Source organism: Candoia aspera, chromosome 1 (assembly GCF_035149785.1).
Source record: "Candoia aspera isolate rCanAsp1 chromosome 1, rCanAsp1.hap2, whole genome shotgun sequence".
Classification (NCBI taxonomy): Eukaryota; Metazoa; Chordata; class Lepidosauria; order Squamata; family Boidae; genus Candoia; species Candoia aspera.
The window spans coordinates 314,090,126-314,113,534 of NC_086153.1; the positions used below are offsets into that span (position 1 = coordinate 314,090,126).

The 23,409-nt window shown below is 38.9% G+C and overlaps 1 protein-coding gene across 4 annotated transcripts in view; it reads left to right on the forward strand.

Annotated features, from left to right (window-relative positions):
- The first annotated feature begins 1,168 nt into the window (after window positions 1-1,168).
- The window catches only part of MARK3 (microtubule affinity regulating kinase 3), a 73,863-nt gene continuing 51,622 nt past the window's right edge, over window positions 1,169-23,409 (forward strand). For all 4 annotated transcript variants that reach the window (XM_063290395.1, XM_063290397.1, XM_063290396.1 and 1 more), the window contains exons 1-3: window positions 1,169-2,099; window positions 13,296-13,487; window positions 22,066-22,119. In XM_063290395.1, coding sequence (XP_063146465.1) covers window positions 2,043-2,099; window positions 13,296-13,487; window positions 22,066-22,119 — 303 coding nt within the window. In that variant the 5' untranslated portion in view covers window positions 1,169-2,042. The remainder of the gene's footprint in view (window positions 2,100-13,295; window positions 13,488-22,065; window positions 22,120-23,409) is intronic.

Below are 23,409 nucleotides of genomic sequence, written 5' to 3' on the forward strand. Positions count from 1 at the left end.
CACCTTTGCTACGTGAGCTGCACTGGGCACCAGTTTGCTTCCAGGTCCAATTCAAGGTGTTGGTTATCACCTTTAAAGCCCTCCATGGCATGTGGCCAGGTTACCTGAGGGACCGTCTCATCCCCATTACATCAACCTGTTCCACCTGATCATGCAGAGGGCATGTTACAGACCCCATCTGTAAAAGAATTCCATCTGGCAGGGTCCAGGAGGCGGGCCTTCTCTGCAGTGGCTCCCACCCTTTGGAACATTCTGCCTATGGAGATGACGCAAGCCGCCTCTCTCCTGACCTTCCAGAAAACGTTGAAGACCTGGCTCTGCCACCCTGCTTGGGGAGGGGAGGGGAGTAGTTATTCCTGGGGATGGCTGGCGCCTTAGAGTGCCCCTCACATACATACAATGCTTTATTGCCATCTGGATTTTTATTTTATATGTTGTATTTATTTTATATATTATGTATGATGAATGTTTCTAACTTGTTTTAATTTTGTTGGTTCTATTGTAAACCCACCCCCGGAGTCCCTCTTCTGGGGGGAGATGGGCAATGGCAAAATTTGAAAAATAAATAAATAAATAAAACGTCAATTTAAATAATTCCAATGAAGTTGAATCCGCTGCTGTATTTCTGACAGCGATTTGTTAGGAAACAAAAGCTGCTGTTCTCACTCACTGCTTAGGAAAAAAATGTGCTTTTCCCACTCACGGGTACCGGGCTGCCCTTTCGAGCAGCGAAGACCAAGTTTGTTCTTATACAGATAATCTTTTCAGATACTAGAATTGCGGTACCTTTAAATCTCTCCTGAATATTCTCATATGCATGCTTAGCATGGCTAATTTTTTCACATTCGATTTGCTAAGCATTCGCAGAGCCACTTCTCTGGATACGCCCAAGTTCGGTTATAAAAGTGATCGAAACCTTAAGGGGAGCATAAATTGTGTTGGTGACTGCGGACACCTCAGGCTGCCAAAAGAGGAGCACGATCGCTTTCTTCCTCCCTCAATGTAGAAAGCTATCCTCCAACCTCCTCCCCACCCGGCCAAAACACCTTAGCAACAAGAGGCGAACCACGCACGCCTGCGCTTGCGCACTCGGCCTCCCCCTCCCCGCCGCCTGTCCCCGTGCAAGGGGTGGTCTCTTCCGGTTCATGTAGGAGCAAAGGAAGCCGGGCGGCCATCTTGGATCATCCGGGAGCAGCGGAGCTGCTGCTGCTGCTGCTGCTGCTGCTAGTTGAGGGAGCAAAGGGAACACGTTTGGGTCGGAGTGCGGGCAGAGGGTTCTCTTCTGTTCCACTCAGCGAGCTTCCAGGCTGTGGCGGAAGAGTCTTTCTCCTTGGGCCTGAGCCGGCCCCTTTGGGGTAGGGGTAGGCGGCGAAGGAGTTGGGAATTCTGCTGGAGAAGGAAGAGGAGGGGGTGCAATTAAACCATGGGAGCCGAGGCCCGGTGAAGCGATCCGCGTAGCGATAGAAACGCTGAGGGTCTCGGCCCGTGGCTCCTTGCTGCTTTCGCAGCCGACAGTGGATGCGCGGAAAGCTACTGTTGCTTACCCACTTCCTCAGCAGCTTGCTACTTGGGCTGTATTGCTGCAGCGCCCTGCACTCTCGCCTGCCGCTCCATCTCTCCCGCTCGCGAGTTTCTAGTCCGTTCCCCGCTTTCTCTTCCTCTTACGGTCCCGGACAATTTTTGGCCCATTTTTCTTTCGGTGCTCCATGAGAATCTTCTCTAATCTGACATCCCCACCTTCTAAGGACCGTAATCTGTCTATAGGATGATTCCTGAAGATTCCCAGGGGGATACGATGCTCCATTATCAGACTGGAATATAGATGAGACTGAGGGGTGGCGGTGGTGGAGGAAATAACTCAAATTTCTCTCCCCACACTCCCTTTTTCTTGATGGTGGCACTTGATAACCGCTATCATGCTGTAAAATCGCATTTTTTTGTAAATATATATATGTATTCAGAGGGAGGGAGGTGTTAGGAATTTTTTTTATATAATACATAGCTGGATTTTGCCATTGGAAACGGTGCTTCAGCTTAAGTGAATGAAAATGTCCACTAGAACTCCATTGCCCACGGTGAATGAACGGGACACTGAAAATGTGAGTGCACTTAAGGATTCTTCATTGGTGTAATGTATAGTTTCATAGTCACTGGATATCATTAATAATCGTTTAACCTCTGTCATACAGAGTGTATGTGATAATGCAGATCCTTAGGTTATTGAAAAATATATATTTTCCTTTGCTATTTTCAATGAAAACAATCAGTGTAAGCAATTGTGATAATACTGATACCATACAGAGAAATAGTTAACGTTCATTTAAAATATAGTTTGCTACTACTTGGGGAATTCTCTGCTGCAGTAACATTTGTTTTATGGAATCTGAAAATTTGATAATGGTTGTTTTTACAGGTTGTTTGTTGCAAAATGTCAACAGTAAGAAAGCTCTTATGAGGCCTGCCTGTAATAACCTTCCTTTTCTATTGTTTTTGGAATCCTGCTTTTTCTCTCATCTCTCACTCTTAAAAATACATGTTTTCAGAATACAGTGGAAAATTGAGAAATGAACATACACTTTTAGATGTAAAATATATTAATTACTAAAAAAGGGATCATGAATAAACATACTCTGAGTAAGAATGGGCCATTTGTTCTGACCAATAATGAACACTATTACCTAAATAGATATTTTTCATATCTAATTTGTATTTCCTTTAAGTAACCATTTAAGTTTGATGCTGATATTCACTTGGGTAATAAGAGAGTTAAGCTCCCCTTTTTGGGTAGTAGTTGAAGAGGAATTATCCATCCTTGAATAGTTTATTTGCTAATTTCATATATATTGAAAAAAACACTATTCTGTTCTGTTTTAGGTAAAATGTGTGATATTTTTAACAGTGCCAAACAGCTTAGATAAAGATGTCTGTGTTTTGTGGAAGTTTAAAATGAAAAGCAGACTGTGTTGAACACAAGCATTTGTCTTGGTCTGTCACTTTAAATAGATTATCAAAGAAATCATGTACTGTAGAAGAAACATATTAATAGATAGAGGTCTTAAGACATAAGAAATAAATGCTTCTTTTCTGCATTTGGTTTGATTGCAAGTTAATAGTAAACTGGAAGCTTGTTAGCTTCCAAGAAAGGAAAATGTTAAGTTCCATTAGAATTTTGAATGCAGTTAAGATAAATATAGCTGAATGTTTTGTAATGGATTCAGCTTATTAATCCAGTGTTATTAATTGAATGTGACTGATACAAGTTTAGATACAGAAGAGGAAAATACACTTAGAACAATTATTGCATTATCAAGGTTTTGTATTTATTCATTGTTGATAAAACTTCTTTGTTTACTTTAGCTCTTGAAACAACCTGCAGAATTGTATTCAGCAAAAGTTAAATGCAGTAATTCAGCTATAGAACATTTTGACTTCAGCTCAAACTCTCAAAGTTTCATTTTAGATAAAACTCTTCAGAATTGGATATTTCTGTAATTCATTGTCAGTCTGATAATTTAGTAGAATTATTCATCTATACTTTCTTTACACCATTTTATATATATTAGTGTTGTCTACATCAATCACTTAATGCATGTGTGAAGACTGACCTTATGCTCTACTCCAATATGATTATTCAAGTTCCAGACTATTTGAATTCCTAAATAGCTAATGAATGTATAATTGTTAGTCAAAAAGAACATAATTGAGTATTTATTGTCAGTCTGAAGTATGTGTGTACCTTGAGAACAAACATAGGGGTTAGCAAATTGGGGGCAAAGTTTCTGTGCTTCTTTGCTTCTGATCATTTTATCTGTAATTTTGTTATAGCCTGCATACTAAGCAATAAGCAAAACTGGCTTGTTGTATGAATCTGGTTAGTACCATTATAGCCTGTCTTTGATCAAACAGAAATAGAATACATAATTCTTCTGAACGGATTTTAAATTTCAGAATGTATATCTGTAATTTCAATTGTATTTCAATTGGCTTTTAAAAAATTCTTCATGTTGAAATGCTTCCTCATTGCAAATGTGATAATTGGTGGGGAAGTTTTAGGTGAAATAAATTTAAAATGAAGAGCACCTTATCAAATTGTTATGGATTCAGTACTTTGTTATTTAAAAGTTAGTCATTTCTGATGGTACAGAAGGTATGCAGTGGAGCCAGTGTGGCATTTTCCAAGATAGTATTCAGCAGCATCTACTAGAAAAGATAATGCTTATTACAGTTTCATTCTGGTTTCTAGAAAAATGCTGAATGAGCATTGTTCTTGCTTCTGCTTGTAGTGGGATACTGGTAAGTAATTTTTAAAGTGAAATTGTATATGTTAGTGCAGCAAATCATTTTTTCTTGCTAAAACTGCAGGCCATAATAATAATTTCGAAAAACGATGTCAGGTTTTGGAATTCTGAAATCAGATGGCTCATTCTGAATCTGTAATTTTTCACCTGACTTTCTGGAATTATTTCACTATACTTAAAAACCTAAGCTCTTGAGTATCTGTTTCTGGTTTCATTCACACATACTTTTGAGTACAGGATTTTTATTTGTGTTTTGTTGAACAAGCCTTTGTAGTCTGATTCAGAAATAACAAGCTATAATGAGTAGGTTTGCATATCATGTCAGGACTAAAATGATAACATAAGTGAATTTGGCTGTGATTGTGAGATTCTATATGTAGTACTCTAATGTAATGCTCATTCATATTCTAACAACACAGAATATGCTCATTCATATTTGCAATATTTTTTTCTACTTGCAACATCCACCGTTGGGGTGTAGAACAGTTCTCTCTGTGGCTTTCACATTTGATACTTTCCTTCCAAGCCACAGCTGTCAAACTTAGGGGGGGAAATTTATAGAGAACCTTTAATTTAATGGACAACCCCTCTCCCAGTTTAAAGCACTTTGGATGCTACTGGCAACATTTCCAACCAGACATCCTCATGAAATATTGGACATGACTGTTGTATCCAAAGTAGTCCAGACAAGGCATTCTTAAAAATGCCGAACCTCAATTAAATTTATTTAAATGTTGTTATTTGCATCATTATGACAACATACTTTAATATTTAATGGGCACTTGAGAAAGATGGAACCTCTCTACACAAATGGTCCATTAAATCAAAGTTTCGTTTTATTGGAGTGCATGGAAATAAGAATATTATGTGAAGCAAATTGAGTTTTCTTCATTAGGCAACGTTATTTTAGTTAGCAAAACATGCGTCCATATGCCCCATTGTCTTTGCACTGTTCCTAAAATAAATCTAATTTAGTTTAGGTTGAGAGCCAGCTTGGTGTGGTTAGGGCATCAGGCTAGAAACCAAGAAACTGAGTTCTATTCCTTCCTTAGGCATAAAGCCAGCTGGGTGACTTTGAGCCAGTCACACACTCTTAGGTAGAAGTAACTGGCAAACCACTTCCAAAAATGTTGCCAAGAAAACTACAGATAGTTGCCAGGAGTTGAAGGCACAAATTTCCTTTAGTTTATGTTACTGAGTTTCTTCAGGACTATATTATTGCAGTGGCTTGGGCCTGCTTTACCTAGTCTGATATTTCCAGATGTATTACACTGCAACTGCTATCAAGCCTACTTAGCACGGCTAATAGCTGTGCTGGTTGAACATAAGCAGAGTTGTAGTCGAAGACATCTAGGGAACTGCAGGTTGGGTAAAGTTGGGTTATGGTAACTTGGAAAGCATTATTCTAATAAGGCGTGCATTTGAATTACATTTTTCTAGGGACTGTGAAGTAACTACAGATCTTAATGATTAAAAGATCCATTTGTTGTGTAAAATAAAAGAAAAAATCAGAGTTTGCTATGGCCCCATAAAATTTGCCATAGATCAGTTACTGTACTTAAAGTGGATAAATCTCAAGTGATTTACCAGTATCACTTTTTTAATGTGTTTGTGCAGTATTCCAGTATGGTACATTTGCAGTGTACTCTTTCTCAGTAGTCTATGGGCTTCATAGTGAATTATGTTGTACTATTAGTTCGTAAATCAAACTGCCTGTGCTAAGTGACTTGTTTTAAATGAACCATTTATATAGCAACATATTTAGCAGTAGGGTTAGGACATTGCTATGGAATGTGAATCCAGTGTATTTGCTCATGCATCTTCATTTATGAATTTATAAACTGCTTCAATCAAGGCTACTCTATGCGTACAAAAGCAACAATCACAACCAATTCAATAATATATAATCATGTATCATTTATTTTCACAATGCAGTGTTAATGACTTTTTACTCGGAAGTAATTTCCACTGAGTTTATTAGAGATGGGAATTACTCTTACATAAGTGTGAATGTAGTTGTTGTGAGAATGAAAAACAAGAATAAGATATTTATCATCTTAAAATACTTAACAGCTGTACTCACATTATACAATATGAATATTGCAATATGCAGGTTTCACAGCATTTTGTTATCAGTGTTTTGGGTTTTTTTTTAAAGCAGTTAAATAATGGAATTCCATCATATATCTCTTTAGGCCTGACAGTTGACCTTTACATTCCTGAATTCCCAACTTAACATATCTCTAGGGAACTTTTGGGGCAAAAATTGATTTCTTAAAATAGCTTTTTATTGCATAATGAGATTAAAATCTAAAGAGGGATTTCCTAACACAAATCCCAGATCTTTCCCTGTTGGATGTTTTTCTGGTTTCATACATAATTGCTAACAATAGCTGTATAAGAATTGGCCTAGGTTGACAATTTTATTGATGAATCAGGCTTGCCTATGTCTTACTCTTAAGCTGCTATAGTTACATTTCAGTGCTGATGACAGTAAGAACTTACTTTGATCAGTGAACAAGCTTGGCATGATTGGGATAGTGTATCAGATTGTGAAACAAACAGCAATTTTGTTCTCAAAGTAAAAATGAAGCTGGAATGTTCTTCCATGCAAAATAGCTCATTTGTTTTAGTTTAATTTATTTTGTATAGGTGATCCACTTAGTTCCTAACTAACTCATTCTTTATTTTGTGATAAATCCAGTGCTACACTTTGCTTCCAAGTATACACATCATGGGAAATATGGTGCCCTTGGGTACAAGTATACCCATGGACACAATTCTTGGCATCTACCAAGTCTCATTTGTTGTTGTTTTTAATTGGAAAAATAAGATTGTGAAATTGGCATGCTGTCGAGCAGTGTGCCAGTGTTTAGTAATATTCTCATTTGGAACAGTGGCTGGCATCCTTTTCAAGCACTTGTGTCATTTTGTGAGATGGTGCAGTCATCCAAGTATGTAAAACTGAAAATAAAAATTACCAAAATTTCCCGAGATTTCAATGATGAGATCCTATAGGAGTGCTTGAGAGTTCTGCCATTTTTTATGTTACTATTGTTGTTATGGTGCAGGGCCTGCATACATGAGGAGTGTTGTAGAAATCTAGTAATTTTAAAAAGTGTGGCATCTGGCCACTGAATGTTTGCCTGCCTCCGTTTTAAAGACAAGAAATGCTTTCGAAAGGATACAGGTGGTCCTCGTTTAACAACCATTCGTTTAGTGATGGTTCAGACTTACAGTGGTGCTGAAAAAACTGACTTTATGACCAGTCCTCACACTTAGAACCATCGCAGCGTCCTCATGGTCATGTGATCATGATTTGGGCGCATGGCAACTGGTTTGCATTTATGACTGTTGCAGCATCCTGTGGTCACTTGATCACCATTTTCAACCTTCTCAGTTGGCTTCTGGCAAGCAGAATCAGTGATGAACCACATGATTCACTTAATGACCATGTGGTTCTCTTAACACCCGTGGTAATTCGCTTAGCAACCACTGCAAAAAAGGTTGTAAAATTGGGTTGGATTCACTTAATGATCGCTTCACTTAGCAACCAAAATTCTGGTCCCAATTGTAGTTGTTAAGCGAGGACTACTTCTACTGTGAGAAGACTGGTAACAGATAAAGGTTGCTGATGAATATTGGGAAAATGTGTTAAACTGTGGGTAGAAATAGAAATCATCATTCAAACTTCATGTTGTAAATAGGAATTTAGAAAACTTCGTGCTACATTCCTTAGTTTGTTATAAAAAGGATCTGTCATCCAGGAAAATTGGTTCATCACATATTTCTTACAGGTTTTCTTTTATGATTCAGAACTGGAATAATAAAAAAATAGATAAATTTTCATGAGTCATCATTGTATTTATGAAAAATGTGTTCTGTCACTTAATTTCAGTATTTAGGAGGAAAATAGATTAGAAACTGCTGCATATTCAGATAGATTCATTTTCTTTTTAAAATCTATATAATAAAACCAGGAATTATCCAAATTTTTAAAAACATTTTTGATGACCAAAGGTCAGAGTAGGAGAGTGGTAAAGTGATGGAATAAATTGGGCCAGGTTTTCCTTTGTGTTCAAAGTTACTTGGTGTCGCTAACAGACATCACTGAGTGATTATTATCTTCCTGGATATAATAAATAGCTTTTCTTTATATATAGTATAGCTAAGGAAAAATATCTAAATCAGTTTTAGTTACCTTTTCAATATTTGTGATTACAATAGAAGAGAATATCTGTAGCTCAGGGTTCAACTGTGGAGTCCTTGGTGCTCTCTGAGCTTGGTTGTTTGCTTGCAGACGTTTCGTTACCCAACTAGGTAACATCAGTGCTAGTGAGTTTGGGGTTTGCTCCCTGTTTATATACAGTAGCTTGCCCTGCAAGTGGGGGTGGGGGTGAGGTTTGCACTAGCACTGCTGATGTTACCTAGTTGGGTAATGAAATGTCTGCAGGCAAACAACCAAGCTCAGAGAGCACCAGGGACTCCACAGTACTTGTGATGCTGCAAGTTCTTTAAAAGATTCAGAAATATAGGGGGGGAACCCTATTGGACTCTCTGAGATTTACTTTTAAGTAGATTGTATACAGTTGCACTTTTAAGATAACTAGTGCAGTGAGTGATTATATGCTATTCTAAATAGTAGTAAGTTCTAAATAGCAGCTTGAGAAACTGGTAAAAATTGGTCAGCATTTGGTTTAAAGGGAGCAGTGAGAGCTGATGCAGATAACTGCAAACTTGGTGTTAATCTTACAGTTCTTTTGCAAAGAAGTTTCCCTCTTCATTTTAATTTACAGTTCTTGGGTTATGATGGTAATTGAGATTGCCATCGCTAAGCGATCCAGTCATAAAGTGCAACGTCACATGACTGCATCACTTAGCAACGGCAATCCCAGCAGTCTCCATTGCCATCGTTAACTGAATCCCACTGGTCATTAGGCAAGGACTCACCCTGATCCAGGCCATTCCTGGCTTGGTCCCTCCCAGCCTCAAGTCTCAGTAAGATAAGGGACTGCTTCCTCTTCACCTTGCCTATCTCCCCCACATCTCTGCTCTTTTGGCTGCCCTGCACAGTGACGCTCCTCGGTGGCACTGGGGCTGAAGTAGAGGCCCAGTGTCTTCAGCAGTCTCTGCCACCACCCCATGGCCTCTACTTTAGCTCCAGCACCCCCATCCCCACCAAGGAGTGCCACCTCAATCCCCATGCTGTGGCCAGCCACCCCAGCACCACAGTGCAAAGCCCCAGCCACCCCCACTGTCCTGTGCCCCATAGGCCCTGCCGCACCCAGCTGACCTCCGTCTTCCTTCCTCTGCTGACGAGGCGTGCCCAGCCTGGCCCTATGCAAGTCAACTGCTGGCCACACTAGGCCTTCTTCCTGAGGCTGCATGCGCTGTTCTCCAAATCATGTGTGCCATTCTTGCAATGCTTTGGAAGCCCTCAGAAGCTTTCCAAAGGCTTCCAATGAAGCATTGTGAGAATGGCATACACTATTTGGAGAATGGCATGTGTCCTCAAGAAGAAGGCCTGGTGTGTTTAGGCTAATATGTCATAGTGTGAATATGTGGATTTTTTTCTGTCCAGCAATTAATGATGGGTGTTTTTTTTATAACTGCTGTAAATTTGTAAAGATGGGTGAGCATTTATATATATTAATTGCTATAAAAATACAATACAGTTATGTTTTCTGCCCATTCTGTGATAAAGTATTTTTTCTTCCTTCAGCAGGTATAGAACCATAAGTGTCTAGCCTTTGATCTCTTAATATTTCTGTAGAATAGCCAGTAATTTATTGTGCCTGTTAATGAATATTGTCCTCTTTGACTTGTTGCTAATGTATCCTTATTGTAAATTCTTGAAATATGTTTAAATTGAAAGTAAAATACAAGTATCCCTTTAATAAAATTAAATTGCCCCTTTTGACAAGTTTATTTTTATTTATTTTTCTCTTTTCTTGCTTTTACCATGCCTATTTCTTAATGAAAAAGGATGCTGGAACATCTGTAGGGGAAAGCTTTTGTGAAAAGGTGGGTTATAATTTTTGTTCAAAAAGCAGGGTTATTTCTGTATTTTCCTCTGAATATATTAGTTACCAAATTTGTTTCTCTGTTCTTAGTTTGCTGATTTTATTCTAGATCTCCAGAAAATAAAACTGTATCCAGTTGCTAACGAGGAGGTAGTTTGTGAAATCACCAGTCCTTTCTATGAATACTTGGCAGACTTAGATGTTTTGAAATAGAATAGTGATATGAAATCTACAATTCTTATTTACCTAGGATTATGTAAATTTATCTAGAATTCTTTACTTAGGATTCTTACAAGGGGAGTTTGTCACCTTTTATCTGTGCTACTTACCCTTCCCCGTACATTGCTGGTTTCTCAACCTATGCTTGCTTTAAGCCAGACTCTGTATACATTTTCCTCTGAAAAAAATGAATATTAGAATATTACGTTTAACTTTAGTTTCTCTTCATATTTCCTGTCCTATGTCTTGACTTCAAAAGCCTTTGGATATGCAAAAAATATGTTGGTATGTTTGGAGAAAAATGTTGACTCACTTGAAAGTTAACATAGCATAGCGTGCTAAATTCAATATTTCTCAATTGGCTAAGAGATGAATCCTGGGCTATTTCACTGTGTTTGATATAGAGCACTGGAAGGAAAGGAGCACTGTCTTCTTTATGCAATGAAGGGTTCAAGGATAGCTTCTCCAGTAGTTTGTGATATGTTGATATTTGTAAATGGGTTTGAAAAATAAGAGAATTAAGCTTCAAGCACTGAATGAAAGTTGATTGTGTAGCAGTCATTATGTTAGGATGAGCAAATTTGAAGCTTGCAGGACCTTGTTTTTTTTAGTATAACCCTGAAGGCTGCCAGCTGGAGCCAGTTGCAGAATACGGATTCAGACATGCAACCACATAAATTAATAAATATGGTATTTTTGAGCATATATTCCAATCCAGAAATCAGAATTTAGTACCAGTATTAAGGTTGAAATAACCTTCATGAAAAAATTTACTCTTAGTTTACCCTGTCACCAGTGTTTTTCTAATCTAAAGCAATTAAATTTGGGGAGGGAGTATTCATTTAAGTATTGCTGTTATTAGATAATGAAGAGTACAGAACTTGGTCAAACTGTTGCAGAACATCCAGAGACATATCAGTAGATTTAAATCTACAATTCTTGCTTTTAGACTTATATACAGTATTGTTCATTATTTTGTAGAAAGAACAACAGCACTGAAATTGATGTTTAGATAAATTACTGGATCAAATTAGAAAATGATGGCTGAAAGAATATTGGAAAGATATTTGGGGGAAGTATAAGGACATATAGAATAGTATGAATAATTATAAAATATAGGATATTAATTGTAAAATATAAAGAAAATACAACGATGTAAATATAAGGAAGAATATGAAGAAATAATGAAACTGGAAGATGATTCTAAAGAGATGAAAACTCATATAGTACATATGGCTGTGTCACCTTATTATAATTCCAACCATAGGACCAAAAATGTAAAGTCCAGAAGTTTGCTTTGCATACTTACGGCCAGTTTATACATACAGATAAATTGTCTAATTTAGGTTCTTTAAAACGCTGGGAAAATATTTTGACCCTAAATGGATGCTTGTTATATGTCTAAAACAAATATTTCACTTGTACAATAAAAAGGTGTTCAAGACTATCAGCAGTAAAATTATAAACTATCAAATTATGATTAAAACACTAGAATAACTCCTTGAAAAAAGTAAACAGCCCCCCTTAAAATAGAACTTACTTTATCAGCTTGAAAGCAAAAAGTTATCTGAATAAATGTGCTTTATCCCGTCAACAGAAGGATAACATAAATGGAGCCTAGGCTTCCTTGGTGAGAGTAAAATAAAAATCACTTGACAAATAGTCAGCCATATAAATTTAATGAAGGAATGAATGAACAAAGCAATATTGATAAGTAATGAAAATTCCAAAATCCAACATCATACAAGACCTATATTGGGACCAGCTTAATGTACAAAACTGTGTGCAAGGTTTCAAGATTTTTAAATTTCTTCATTAGGTAAAATTTTATTTAAAAAATGGTTGCGAGGGAGAAGAGAGGACTTGACTTGCTTTTGAAAACATGAATTTTGCATAGCCAATCCTAAAAAATAGTAGAAAATGAGTCATAAATGTAATGGCTTAGTTTTGTCTGCAATTTAGTCAAACCAAAGGTTGGGCAGGTGGCTGTCATTTGGGGTTTTTTTTGGGGGGGGGAGACAGGACAGGATAGGACAAAAGTGCTACAGTTCTTACAGTCAGAGATTTTCAGTAATTATGCAGAAATGTTGGTTTAGCTTTACATCATACTATTATGTGAAATATGATGGAAACTTACAGAACCTCTCCAGGTTATTGCAGGAAATGCCTATATTTGAATTCTGATTTGAAGCATTCAGCAACAGTGTTTATTCAGTAAAAATGTCATTACATTATACAGCATTTAAAAGAAGACTTTAGAACTGTGGAGTCCTTGGTGCTCTGAGCCTTGTTGTTTTCTTGCAGACGTTTCATTGCCAGACTAGGCAACATCTTCAGTTTCACACCGAGAGAGAGAGCACCAAGGACTCCACAGTTCAACCCTGAGCTACAAATATTCTCTTCGATTGGTAAAACTTTAGAAGTCAAAGTATGGGACCATGTAATCCATCTTGTTCCTAATAGCTGCTGAAATTGTTCAATGGGCAGACTGCAAAAGTTGTGAAAGCTATGGTCAGAAATATTTTCTCCTTAAATATTGATGTTTTATTTGGCTATCATAGGTCATAGACATGAACTTCTTTATTTTAAAATCATCTAACTCATTAACTATCACCAGCTGTTAGCAAAAGCTGTGATAGTTCAACATTCTGCAAAGCAGTACTTTATCTTGTGCTTCCTAAGCCTATCAACTTAATTATGAGTTCTAGCCTATTGGACTATAGCGTATCTTAAATTTCTCTTTCTTTTATTATAGCATACCTCTCATGGTGAAGGACGACAGGAAATTTCCTCCCGAACTAGTCGGTCTGGGGCCCGCTGTAGGAATTCTATAGCTTCCTGTGCAGATGAGCAGCCTCATATTGGGAATTACAGACTCCTTAAAACAATTGGAAAGGGAAATTTTGCAAAAGTGAAACTGGCCAGACACATCCTTACTGGCAGAGAGGTAAAGTCTTATGCTAGTATTTTATTTTAGATTTTGCAGGTTGAAATTCCTAATATGATTATTTTTAGTAATTAAAATAATGTGAATTTTGCATATAATCATGTAAATTTAACAGGATGTTGTTTCTTGTCTCTGTAATCAATACTGAAAAAATATTTTAGACTAAAAAGTAGAATTAAACAGTTGATTAAATGTCGCTAAATTAAAATTCTTGTAAATTAAAGTTCTTGTAACTCCCAATAAATTGTATTTATTACAGGAAGCTAAAATATTTTTCTTTGCAGAAATAATTGGTTTGACACATAGATTTCTTTATTTCGTATATATTCTTGGCAATATTTTGGTACAACATCTTTAAATCTCCTTTCCGAATCTGCCATTAAAATGGATTTGGATTTTGTTGATCAGTTAAGAATGAAAGAGTACTTCTGCATTAGGACAAGGCCCAATAATCCAATATCCTCTTTTCTGTTTTGGCCAACTAGATGCTTTGGGAAGCCCCCCCAAAAGGATATAAAAATAGCAGCCCCCTCTGCAACTGTTTCCCAGCAGCTGTAGGATACTAGAGATTGCACATGTAGTGGACAACAAGATAGTAGCCACTATCCATTGGTAACCGTATCACCTGTGCACTTGTATAATCTTTTTGTAAAATCCTCTGTTGGTTCTATAGTCCAGCAGTAAATGGTGTAATCATTTTTCATAAACAGGTGACTCCAATTCATCATATTGGTTGCCCTTTTCAGCTTCTTTCTACAGCTGTAGAATATCTTGGTGCCCCAACCAGCTGTAATACATATACAAAGGTTGATACTTTAAGTTCATTTGTCTTCTTTCTTATCTCCACAAGACCAGTCTCTGGTGCCCAGGAATGTTTTCCTGAGCAGTCAATCTTATCTGTTCAGACTGGCTAGATACCTAAACTATATTACAGTATCCAAGCTGAGAAGGGCCTTCACTGGCTTGATTTAATGCTGTTCTTTCAGCCATTTTGGAAGGCTGATACAAAAAAATTCCATATGCTGCTCAACTATGTCCATATGATACAGCCACTGTAGAATCTATTGCCCACATTTTATTGTATTGCTTTTCTTATGCTGATATTAGAATCTGTTTTATTTCCCCTCACCTGGTAAAATTCCCAAGTCATTCTGATACTTTCTACATACAAATTCTGCTTTCCTATCAAAGGGATTATACCTCTCTGGATGTTGCCAAATTCTATTAGGCTGCCAGCAAGATAAGATTCAAGCTGACTAATCCCCATCCCTCAATATAGTGCAACTGTGGCTAACTTTTGAACAACACTGAATAAGTATACATAGATAGATGCCATTTCATTTCATTTCATTTCAACCTACCTCTGTCTTAGTTCTAGAGACACAGCTTACACTGGTTACAATACTAAAAATAATATTCTGTATTATTTCTTTAGCCTGTGTTTTATATTCAGCCCTCCTCTTTCACTGTTAACCAGTTTGTTAATTGTTTTATTCCATACTGGGTTTTGACCAAACCAAACTTTGACTGACTATCTCCACATGGAACTTGCTTTTTTCACAGCTGAATATTTCATTTTCATTAGGCTGTCTACTTCAAACTCAGGATCTTTTCCTGGTCAGTCTATACCAATAATGTCTGCTCAATATATGTGGGATTAGGATTTTTTGCCTTGACTTGAATCTCTTTGCACTTACTGATTTATTGATTGATTGATTGTTTATTAAATTTATGTCATCGCCCATCTCCCCCAGTGGGGAACTCTGGGTGGTTTACAATAAAATAACACTAAAAACATAGCCATCTATGTTTTTACCATTAAGATATAAATAAAATAAATGAAAAATCCAAGTGGAGAAGGAACACAATCACTAAGAGGTGCTATGGTGCTAGCCATCCCCAGGTAGAGCTATCGCTCTACCCTTCCTAAACAAGGTGGCAGAACTAGGTCTTCAGTTTCGTCCGGAAGTCCAAGAGCGAGGAAACCTGTCTCAACTCCAGAGGCAAGATATTCCAAAGGGTGGGCGCCACTGCAGAGAAAGCTTGCGTCCTGGACCCCGCTAGATGAAATTCCTTTACTGGTGGGGTTTGTAGCATGCCCTCCCTGCCTGACCGGATGGGGCAGGTCGATGTTATGGGGATACCCTGGTCCTATGCCATGTAGGGCTTTAAAGGTGATAACCAACACCTTGAATTGGACCCGGAAACAAATTGGTACCCAATGCAGCTCGCGTAACAGTGGTGTCACATGGGCTGATTTTACAGCACTGGTAACTGTCCGCACAGCCGCATTCTGGACCAGCTGAAGCTTCCAAATACTCTTTCAAGGGTAGCCCCATGTAGAGCACATTGCAATAGTCTATATGGGAGATGACAAGGGCATGAGTGACTGTTCAGAGGGCATCTCGGTCCAGGAATGGGCGTAGCTGGCGCACCACCCGAAGATGTGCAAAGGCCCTCCTGGCCACGACTGCCACCTTGTCTTCAAGCAGGAGTCGCGAGTCCAGGAGGACCCCCAGGTTCCACACTGGTTCTGAATGGGGCAGTGCCACCCCATCCAGAACCAAAGATGACAACTTCCTGGAATCCGAGGGGCCATCAATCCAGAGCCACTCTGTCTTACCAGGGTTCAGTTGAAGCCTGTTGTTCCCCATCCAGACCCCACAGCCCCCAGGCACTTGGAAAGGGTGGAAACCGCATCACTTACTTCACTCAGGATGGAGATATATAAACTGAGTGTCATCGGCGTATTGATGATACCTCATCCCATGGTGACGGATGATCTTACCCAGCGGTTTCATGTAGATGTTAAATAGGAGAGGAGAGAGTACCGAACCCTGCGGCACCCCACAGTGGAGGGTTCGAGGGCCAGATCTTTCCTATCACCACTGATTGGGAACGGCCCTGGAGGAAGGAGGTGAACCAGCGCAAAACTACACCGCCCACCCCCAAGCCCCTGAGCCGCCCCAAAAGGATACCATGGTCGATGGTATCGAAAGGTCTAGGAGAACCAGGATGGATGCACTCCCTCCATCCCGCTCCCACCAGAGATCATCCATAAGTGCAACCAATGCAGTCTCCGTCCCATAACCTGGCCTGAAACCTGACTGGAAGGGGTCTAGATAATCCATTTCCTCCAGAATTCTCTGGAGCTGCGACGCAACCACTTTCTCAACCACCTTTCCCAAAAAGGAGAGGTGGGAGACAGGACGAAAATTGCCCAGTATAGTAGGATCCAGGGATGGCTTCTTAAGGAGGGGGTATACCAGGGCCTCCTTAAAGGCAGCCGGAAATACCCCCTCCCTCAGAGATGCATTAACCATCACCTGGACCCAACCACAAGTCACTTCCCAGGCTGATTTTATCAGCCAGGAAGGGCATGGGTCAAGCTGACATGTGGTTGCATTCACAGTCCGGAGGATCCTGTACACTTCCTCAGGCCCAACAGGATCAAACCGTTCCCAGATAACAGGGTAAGTACATTCCCCTGGCATCTCCCCAGACTCCGCTTCATGCTTAGAGTCCAACTTAGAATGGATCTGAGCGATTTTATCCTGCAGATGCTGTGAAAACACTTCCAAATGGCCCTGTAAGTGGCTCCCTAGATCTACCTGACCCAGAAGAGATCAAGCGATCTTAAACAGGGCCATCGGGCAGCATTCTCCAGATGCAATAAGAGCAGAGAAATACTCATGTTTCGCCGCTCTTACTGCCACAAGGTAGGCCTTAATAGCGGCTCTAGCTGGTGTTTGGTCAGATTCAGTCTTCGTCTTCCTCCAACGACGCTCCAGACGTCTCAACCCTCTTCAAAACCCTCAGCTCCTCCATAAACCACAGGGAGTGACGGGTCGAACAAGGCAAGAGAGGTCGCACAGGCGCTATCCTGTCCAAGGCCCCGGCCTTATTCGAGGCTGTGGCTAGGACCTCCGCTTGACTGTGCAGCAGGCCCTCAGGAATAACCCCCAGCTCCCTCTGAAACCCTACTGGGTCCATCTTTCGCTGGGGGCAGACCAATCGAATGGGTCCTGCCTCCCTGCAGAGCGGGGTGGCACAATAGAATCTCAGGGTCACCAGGGCGTGGTCTGACCATGACAATGGGGACAGATCTAACTCTCCCCTCAGATCACATTGCCACTGCTCCGAGAAGAAAACCAGGTCTGGGGTATGACCACTGTCTCGAGTCGCGTCCCGAATAATCTGGGACAGGACCATAGTTGCCACGGTAGCCATGAACTCCCGAGCCGTCTCCAAGGCACATCCCAGGGACGGCAAATTGAAGTCCCCCAGAACCATAAGCCTGGGGAACTCCACTGCCAACCCCGAGACGGCCTCCAGCAGCTCGGGCAGGGAGGTTGCTACGCAGCAGGGAAGCTGGTACAGTAGCAACATGCCCAACTGTTCTCGGGATCCCAGCTTGAAAAACAGGGTCTCACAACCCGTCACTTGCAGAGCAGGGCCCCTGAAGGCCACTAAAGATTCTCTAATGACAACTGCCACCCCTCCTCCCCTCCCCTGGTGTCTCAGCTGGTGCCACACTTGAAACCCAGCCAGGCACATCTCGGAGAGGGCTACTCCCCCTCCTGAGCCCAGCCAGGTCTCGGTGATACACGCCAGGTCTGCCCCCTCCTCTGTGGTAATGCTGATTGATTGACTCATATCAGCAACTCAAACACAGAAGAAAAAAATGGAATTCATCATAATTTTGAGATCCACTGTGCTTTAACATTTTCTATAGTTAATTTTTTTCTATTTGTCCTGATGGATATCTAAAGAGGCTAGATCAGTGATGACTAACCTATGACACGCGTTCACCAATGCACGACAACTATTCTCCCTGTTTGAGTAACTGAAGAAATTGAACAAACAAAAGGCACTGCAACTCCCGCCACCCATCTTTTACCCCACCCATGTCTGCCTTTTTTCTGCCCAAAATTGGATTGTTTTTTTTTAAATAAATGAATATGTAAATAATTGTTTCTCTTTTGTTGGGGGGGGATATATCAGCAGAGTCAGGTTAATCATTTTCCAAATTTTTGACATACTGAGTCCAAAAGGTTTGCCATCACTGGGCTAGATGAAGGTCATGATTGCAAAGTATTCATAATGTTGAAGAAGTAGATAGATACATTTCTGCTTTCTAATTGTACCAGAACTTTAGATTCAGCAACTGTAAAGCACATAAATAACAGAAATGATGGTTGCCCTAAAATGTGGTGATTGTCAATAGCTCAGATGGTTATAAAGGTAGCATTAGAGAAATTTATGGAAAAAATTGTCATGGGTCAGTAACAACATTCCTTATTGTATTAGCTGTTTGTGAGCAATAGTAAGAAAGAGAGGTTGCATTTTAAGTCATGCTTCTGAATATTCCAAAGCTCCTGAGTAGTCACTTGGGAAAGTAGGATGCTGGACAAGGTAAACTCTTGGTCTGGTTCAGGAGATCACTTTCTGTGTACTAGGCAACACCTTGACTATTGGTACCAAACACCTGTCTGCACTGCAGAAGTTATATTGCAAATACTGATGGTGGTCTGTATTTAGGAAGGGAGTTTGAAGAAAGATTCTGTTATTGGTCATTGTCTGGTGAAAGATCAGAAAACAAGAAAAAATTGACAGTTCTTACAATAGTTGGTTTTTAATAGTAGAATCACCCAAGCAATTATAGGTTATTAGGTTGTATGTGTGTGTTTTAATTAATAAGTTGGCCAGATATCAGCCCCAAATTATTTAGAGCAACTCTCCTGTAAGTTCTTAGTTGTTTTAAAAAGGAAAGCCATTAGGAATATGATACCATAAACTGAGAAACTGAATAAAAGTTGTTATCTTTGAAAATGTTAGATGTCAGAGCCATCCAGTGAAGCTAATAGTAGGAGATTCAGAAGAGATTTTAAGAGTTGGTATTTTGCAAGGTGCGTGGTTAAACTGCAGTTTGCTCTCACAAGATTAGTGATAGCTTTTTCTTTCCCTTGGATAAATTCATGAAAGTGAAACTAAGACTATCAATAATTGCTGATCACAGTGGCTATTTATTGCAACTAGTATCATATGTCTAAATATTAGTTGTGAAAAAGTCTACTGTGCTTATGTCCTGCGTATATATTTCTTATAAGCATCTGTTTAGCCATGGTGACATTAAAATGCTAGATATGCCTTTGGTCTACTGTACTTGAGTAACAACCACTAAGTGTTCTTAGTTGAAAACATATACATACTAAGGAAAAATAATTTTGGCACATCTTATTTTATGGAGACAAAAATGATGGTAGGTACTTGTTTCGATGGCAGTCATTTTGTGAGAGTGCAAATTACATGTTTTTATAACATGTCCCCATTCCCTCCCCCCCCCCCCATTGGGGAGCTCTGCTCTAGTATATAGAACTGGCTTTGGCATCCTCTTCTGGCAAATCTTTCAGAAGAAGCTACACCGACAGAAGTAGGTAGACCCTGGGATAAAAGTGGGCAGGATCACCAAGAAGAGAGGGCTGAATTAAACTGTATTCTTGAAATTAATATCAGGGACATTAATAGTAACATCCATTCAGTGTTAGAAAATTCAGGACATAGCATCTATGTATTAATCCTCCTCTTTAGTGTAATAGAGAACAACTGTCAATTATTGCTGTTGTAGTTTTAATTGACAGTTGGCATTTATATTATTGGCTCACTTTTCTCTTCCTCTCATCCATAACAAGAAAAATATTTAGAAATGTATATAATTAACATTTAGAAGTTGGAATGCTTTTTAGTTTCACTCAGGAGATTTGGAAATTGTGTCTTGTCCCCTGTAAACTGCTTGATCCATCTTTTAACCACTGCAACCATACAGAAAACTGCCCAAACTTTTGCAACGTGTTGATCTGCTTTCCTTCACTATGGAAGGAAATAAGAAAGAGACAGAGAGAAAACTCTGTCTTTCAACCTTTTTAAATCTGCATCTGGAAAGCAGCTGGATGTGTTAGATGAACTTACGTTTGGTGCTTGTTTGTGTACATACATGCAGTGGGATCTCAGAAGTTACTTTCTCAGCCAAGCAAACACTGAGCATTTCTGAAACCAAATGGAGTAATAGTGCCTGTGTCAGGTGAATGGTACCTGTATCTGTGGGCATGTGAGTAGATCGGAAAGAAGGAGATGGGCGGTGATAAATTTGATTGATAAATAAATACCATCGACCATGGTATTCTTTTGGGATGGCTCAGGGAGTTGAGGGTGGGCGGCGTGGTTTTGCGCTGGTTCACCTCCTTCCTCCAGGGCCTATCCCAATCACTGTTGATAGGGGGTGAGAGATCCAGCCCGTGGCCCCTCTTTTGTGGGGTGCTTCAGGGTTTGGTATTCTCTCCGCTCCTTTTTAACATCTATATGAAACTGCTGGGCAAGATCATCTGCCACCATGGGGTGAGGTATCATCAATATGCGGATACTCAATTATACATACTCCATGGTATCAAAAGCCGCTGAGAGATCAAGGAGAGCCAGGGTGGATGCACTGCCTCCATCTCGCCCTCACCAGAGATCATCCATAAGCGCGACCACTGCTGTTTCCATCCGATATCTGGGCCTGAAACCTGACTGAAAACTGATTATTTGAAATTCTGCTTACATCTCCCATAAAACAGGATCTGTGATATGCATGAAAAGGGGCCTTCTCACTGGTTGCTCCCAGGCTTTAACACCATAGTTCAGGATGCTAGATCTAGTTCTCTCAGTGATGGCCCTCCACTACAAGCTAAGACTGATTTATTTCAGCGTATGTTTGGTTGATTTTACAGCAACTGGTTTTAATTTTTTTCCTGTATTTTTAAATATTTCTTATTTGGATTTTTTAAAATAATGGAATATGTTCACCACCTTCAACATTTTTTTTAATAGTAGAATATAAATATAACATATGTGTATGTATCAGTTTGTTTAGGTCCTGCTTGTAAATAATATTCAGTGTTAAACCAGAAACTCTTCAGAATTCATTTGTGGGAATTATTTTGGTGCTATGTATTATTTGTTCAGCTAATTCACATTTCCTTTTTAAGTACCAACAGTAAATACAGGATTCTAATAATCATCTGATATTAGACTTTCAAAATTTCAACTGTTGAATGAATTGATGGGATACAATCTGTGGTTTATTTTATATATGGATTCTTGATAATGAGTAATGGCTAACTTATTACAGATTCCTACTAGTTTAGCTTCACAGGTTTTAAAAACAATTTTTGAATTTTCATACAATCTCCAGATAAATTATTGCACATTCTAATACATACATTTTTTAACTGAAAACTCCCTTTAGATTGTGTGGGTTGTTTTCCTTTGTTCCCATCCAGTTTTGTCATCCTTGCCCTCTTTACTCTTCATTTTTGTCTCCTGTTATTTTCCTTGTCTCTAATGTTGTAAACAATTTATAAACTGCCCAGAATCGCTGGAAGTTGGGTGCCATATATATTTAATACATCATCATCATCACCTTTGTTTTGTGCACTGGTTGCTCAGTGGGTAATGTACTATTAACACTGAAATATTTCTGCTTTGTAGTATAGCTAAAGTTAACAAAAATCAAACATTAATTGCATTTTTTCCCTAGGTTGCAATAAAAATAATTGACAAAACTCAATTGAATCCAACTAGTCTACAAAAGGTAAGTTTATTAGATGTTCCGTCTTTTAGGTATACTACTTTGTTTAGAGTATTCTTTTCTGGCACTTTTGTCTTCCATTTTTTAAACATTGTGTATTATTTTAAGAACTGCATATTCAATAGTGATTTCATTGAATCATACTTATTTTCTCTTCCAATGGATAGAATGGAGGGGATCATATAGTTTAATAAAATTAGTCCCAATCTGACCTAGGAATTGTCACCAAAAAAATCTGAAATAAGTACTATTTCTATATTCTTATATCCATAACTGCAGCAGGAACTGAATAAGATCCCTTGAGTCTGCACTTTTGATTTATGGACAAAATTTATAAAACAACATCTTTACAGATCACTTTCTTAGGCTGGAACTACATAGATTGAAATTAGGGATCCAAATTGCTAACCAACTGGGAATTGGGGCAGTGGAGGAGACACAACCCATGCCTGTAATTTCTTATCACCCAGGAATGTTTCTTTGAGTTGTGTAGCAAATTTGTATCAGGAATCTTCTCTATAGAAAAGCAACTGGAGGAGTGGGAGATGTAGGGAGGAAGTGTAGGAAAGATTAAGCATTCAGTCTTTGCCCATTGTTTCCCAACGGAATATTCCTTGCTGCATTTTTAGGTTTCCAGCAATGAGCTGGATTTTGTGTTGAATATATATTTCCAGACTATGAATGATGCTATTATTTATTCAGTAAATTTTATAGTTGTTTGATGACTGTTTGAATGCTAATTCCTCATGGATTTTTTTTCTAAAAGCTCTGTTCTATCAGCAATGAAATGATAGTTTGGTAATGTTATCTCTGAGGCAGTGGCTGATTTAAAATAAAACCATTTGATTGCTCTGCCCCCTTTCTGTATTAAGAGTAGAATATAACAAAGGAAATGTTTGGAGTATCAACCTGAAACCTTGGTTACTTGAAACGCAGAAAGAGAAAAACATTACTGTGCAGATCATGCAGTTCTTAGGAATCAGTCTTCGCTTTTGGAATCTTCCTGACTGAAAATCCCAGCTATCAAATGAATATTTTGTTTACTTTATTAACAGCACGATGAAAATGTATTATTTTGGATTTGAAGAGATGAAAATAAATCAGCATGCAGTTCAGTTTCCCAATTAATAAATATACTGTAATGGGTATATTCAGTTTAGGACAATCTAGCTACATATTGAAATAGAATTTTATATATTACAGGAAAGAATAAAAAAGCACAATAATTTTCTTTCTTTTAACACTTAGGTTATCTTTAAAAATATCCAAATATCCAAAAATAGAGCAAGTGTT